Here is a 4,408-nt window from a genome sequence, read left to right on the forward strand (position 1 = left end):
GAGGCAGCTGGGGGGGCCAGCGCGGCCCCTCTCCCATGCCCCAACCTGCTGGCCTGCCCAGGGCACCGGCCTGGCAGCCTCTGCAGTGCAGCCAGGCCAGACACGCCCGCCTCCAACCTTCCATCCCGCGAGGCAGCAGTCACACTACTGACGGAGAACCAAGTCTCCGAGGGGGCGGCACGGCCCCTCCCGCCATAGAAACCCCAGGCTGTCACTCAGCTCCCAGCCTCCTCCGCGCCCACCGCCACCATCTCCGGCCTCGGACGCTCTGTCTGTTGCGCCCCAGGCAGAATGGCTGTCCCGGTGCCAGGGGCTTTGCAGAAGCCACCCACCCACACCCAGGCACATACATGCATGCACACAGCCACGCACACACGCACACAGGCACACGCCGGCCTACCGTCCACACCGCCCAGCAGCCCCTTCAGTCTATGTGGGACCCGCTTTTCCTTTTCCGGGAAGAAAGCTCCAGCCCAGAGGAGCAGCATCCTGGGGGGCGTGGCTCCCAAGGGCAGGCCTCCGCACCCCCCACCCAGCACCGCCTCCCTCCCCCGCGAGCAGGAGCACAGGAGGTGGAGGAGCCTGTTGGCTGAGCAGGGACTTCGACTCCCCAAAAGGCCGGGCAATGTAAACAGGAGGTGGGGCTCCATGCACTCGGGGTTGGTGAAATTTGAACCCTGGAGGCCGAGGAGGCGGAGAAAAGCTCCTCAAGGCAGGGCCAGGCACCGGGCCTCCCCCGCCCGCCCCGCCAGGCAGTGCCAAGCGCGGGTCCTGGGCCAGCTTCTGCAACCACTGCCTCCTCTGAACACCAGCCAGGACGCGGCCTCCGCCTCCCTCTCCGGGGCCCTGCGAGGTCCCACGGGGGAGGCTGTCACCCCGAAGCGGCGTTCCCCTCACAATTCCCTCCCCCACCCCATAACGGGCAGCTTTCCCTCCCCGAGCCCTGGGTCTGCTCGCTCTGCACACGTTCGGAGGAAGGCCCAGACCTGGGCTGAGACAAGAGGGAGGTGAGAGAACCTGCACCCACGACGGGAGGGGCGGGCTGTGTGGGGGCACACAGCACGGGCACCCCGGCCCTTCTCTCTCAGCTCCTGGTTCCACGTATCACATATTTAAAGGTGGCGCTCTTTCCTGCCAGATGTCTGAGCCCCACAAGGAGGAAGTGCACCTGCAGGGAGGCCTGGGCCACCTCTCGGGAGGAAGTGCACCTGCAGGGAGGCCTGGGCCACCTCTCGGGAGGAAGTGCACCTGCAGGGAGGCCTGGGCCACCTCTCGGGAGGAAGTGCACCTGCAGGGAGGCCTGGGCCCCACAAGGAGGAAGTGCACCTGCAGGGAGGCCTGGGCCACCTCTCGGGAGGAAGTGCACCTGCAGGGAGGCCTGGGCCGCCCGTCACCAGGGTCTGGTTCTCGCTCGGTGGTTGAGAGAGATGAACCCCCGAGTTCTCAGGAGCCCAGGAGACTCTGTGCCCTGACATCAGTCGCCGCCGTGGCCTCTCCCCGTCGTCACCCCTTCCCTCCTTCACAGAGGCCCAACCAGAGTGCGCATCCGAGGTGAACGGAGAGCAGGTGTGGGAAGAGGGGCTCACGAACAGACGTGACGCAGCCCCGAGCCCAGGCCGGCAGCGACACAGAAACAAACTGGAAGGCCTGCTGCCGCGGGCGCCCGCCCCGGCCCTGACGCTGCGTGTGCAACGGGAAGGGATGGGGCGGGGAGCTTCCCTGGCGACAGGCGGCTACACCATCGGCAGGGAAGCTCCCAGGTGGTCGTCTCACCGACTGGCCTCCGCCCATCACAGCCCCCCCGAGAGCCTGACCCAGTCGCCAAGCCTGATCTCGCAAGCACCCCAAACGCCTAAGGGCGGGGTACTGCTCTCTACACAGAAGGTGGGGTTCCCAGCCTCCCGGCCCCTCGGGGACCGTCCTGACCCAACGTGTAGCAATGATGCCAGACCCCCAGACGCACCTTCCCCGTCAGCTCCCAGGTTCTCGTAGGAGTCCCAGCGGATCAGCGGGTCGGCCGTGTTGAAGTCCACGCTCACGCCATGGTTGCTGCGGAAATGCTCACAGCCTGCAGGGGGCGGGGACACGGATCAGTCAGCCGAGCTGGCGGCTCTGGGGCTGGGCACCGGGTCAGCCCTGCCCTCCAGGCCTGGCATCGCCACGCGAGCACCCACCGACCCAGACACGTCACCGCAACGGCCCTGCAGGAAGGAGAGGCGGGTGCGGCCCTCGGCCCACGCGTGTGGCCTGGCTGCTGGGGGCTGAGCCAGGAGGGCGACCAGCTCACACAGCGAGTGCACGCGGTCGAGAGGCCACACGCAGGGATCTCAGGTGGGAACGAGCCATAAGCCCGAGGATGAAGGCTGGTGGCTCTTCCAGCGCATTTTCAGAAGCAGGAGAATCTACTTTAAGCACAAGTGTTTGCGACTGCAGAACGTGTCACCTTCTTTAGAAACATCGGCTGCTCGGTAAGGAGAAGCGTAAACATTTGGCGTAACCGCCCCCAGGAGGACGGACAGAACTTAGGGGACAGGACGTGGCCCGTCCTCGCCGCCAATAGCCTACGATGAAGACCTGTATCAGGAGCCTGCACTGTGTGGCTCAGTGGGTACAGCATCAGCCAGGGACTGAAGGGTCGCAGGTTCGATTCCGATCAAGGGCACGCACCTGGGTTGCAGGCTGGTTCCCGGGCCGATCAGAGGCAACTGATCGATGTGTGTCTCTCACATTGATGTTTCTCTCTCTGTGTCTCCCCCTCCCTTCACTCTCTCTAGAACTCAATGGAAAAAATATCTGCAGGTCAGAGTTTTTAAAAAAAACTCACAACAAATAAAAAAAACCTACATCATGAAAATTTCCAAACATGGGCAAAGGTGGGCGACATCCAGGGACCCCATACCAGCCCCCGCAGGCCAGCCCCACCCTGCACCCACCTTGGATCCTCTCGGGGGAGGCCGAGAACACCAGCTCGATCTTCCCGCTGGCAGGAAAGCGATCGTCTGCAACAGAGAGCAACGTCGTCAGCGGCACGCGGGGTGAGGGATGGGGCACGGGGGCCGGTGTTCCCCCACCCGGCCAGGACACGCAGCCCAGAGCCGCCCCAGCGTCCGGCACGGACACGTTGGTGCTCGCTGCTTCTCTAGAACACCTGGGCTGTCAGCTGTCAGTCCTTCCTGGCGCCGGTCACAGTTTGGTCCATCGGGTCGTTAGGGGAGGGGCAGGGCGAAGAGAGAGTCCCACGGGCACCTGCGGCAGCTCCGCACCGTCCGCCGCCGGCTGCGGGCCTCACCTTGGCAGGCGCTGTCCAGGTCCTGCTTCCCGAACACCAGGCTGCAGCCCTGCACGGCGCCCGTATGGAACTGCAGGCGGAAGATGACGTCGCGGGTGGCCGAGCGGTACTTCTTGTGGTAGCACTTCACCTGGGGAGAGGAACGCAGGCTGCGGACAGCCCTCCTCCCTCCGCCTGCGACGGCACGGGGCGCGCACGGGGCGGCTGAGGAGGCTGGGGCTGTGCGGTGGGAACAGAGCCAGGGGGGCTGGGGCACAGGTCACGCCGGGCTGTCCCCAGGGAACCCCGGTGCACCATGCCCAGGTCTCAGTCCTCGATGGCCACCCCGGCCATGCGGACGCCCCGCAGGCAGTCTCCTGGGAGACGTGTGCCGCGTGGAATCCATGGCCTCTTTCTCCTCAACATCAACAAACGCTCGTGAGGAAGCGTTTCTGTCGCCTGAACTCTCCGTGTTCCCACAGAAGAAGCAGGTGGTCATTACCGTGTGTGATGTGCAGCATGCGTATGTGTATGCATGGGCTGCGATTAGAGAGAGATGGGAGGCACAGGGAGGGAGAGAGGAAGGCAGGGGAGGGGGGCAGAGAGAGACACAGAGGGAGAAGAAGGCAGAGGATGGTCTGTGAGGTTCGCGCGTCTGAAGGTGAGGAACGGCTAGAACATGCTGTGTGGCCGGCATGCACACCCTCCAGCCTTGCTCTCTACCAGCCACAGGCGACCAGCCGTGCTCAGGGTGAACTCTGAGCCATGACGGGCACGTGGGGGGTGGGTCCCTATGTGAGGGATGCTGACCTGCGGGCCCCTGAGCTGCTGATGGCAGGTACTGGTCTCTCACAGTCCCGCCCAGTCCCTGGGCCGCAGGGAGGCAGCTCTCATCTCCATCCACAGCAGCCAAGCACCTGGCCCGGGGGCGAGGCTGGAGGGCCAGCCTGGAGCACCTGCCGGGCGGGCTCAGGGTCGGCCAGTCCTGCTCCCCACGCCCGAGGCCAGCCTCCCCAGATGTACCCCGAATCATCTCAGCTCCCGCGTAGGTAACACAGACCGCAAAAACGGGGGGACCCCCAGCGCACCCCCGACCGGGAGAGTCAGCCGTTTCGCGGCTGTGCGGGTGGCTGTCTAGAC

At 65.4% G+C, this 4,408-nt stretch overlaps 1 protein-coding gene across 1 annotated transcript in view; it reads right to left on the reverse strand.

The window, feature by feature from the left end:
• The window catches only part of LOC102760569 (tensin-3), a 61,535-nt gene that overhangs the window by 51,777 nt on the left and 5,350 nt on the right, over nucleotides 1–4,408 (reverse strand). Inside the window, exons 5-7 of the mRNA XM_015568212.1 lie at nucleotides 3,290–3,419; nucleotides 2,934–2,999; nucleotides 1,964–2,068 (exon numbers count right to left, since the gene is read on the reverse strand). Of these exons, the coding sequence (XP_015423698.1) occupies nucleotides 1,964–2,068; nucleotides 2,934–2,999; nucleotides 3,290–3,419 (301 nt within the window). The remainder of the gene's footprint in view (nucleotides 1–1,963; nucleotides 2,069–2,933; nucleotides 3,000–3,289; nucleotides 3,420–4,408) is intronic.

Source organism: Myotis davidii, unplaced genomic scaffold, assembly GCF_000327345.1.
Source record: "Myotis davidii unplaced genomic scaffold, ASM32734v1 scaffold1364, whole genome shotgun sequence".
NCBI lineage: Eukaryota > Metazoa > Chordata > Mammalia > Chiroptera > Vespertilionidae > Myotis > Myotis davidii.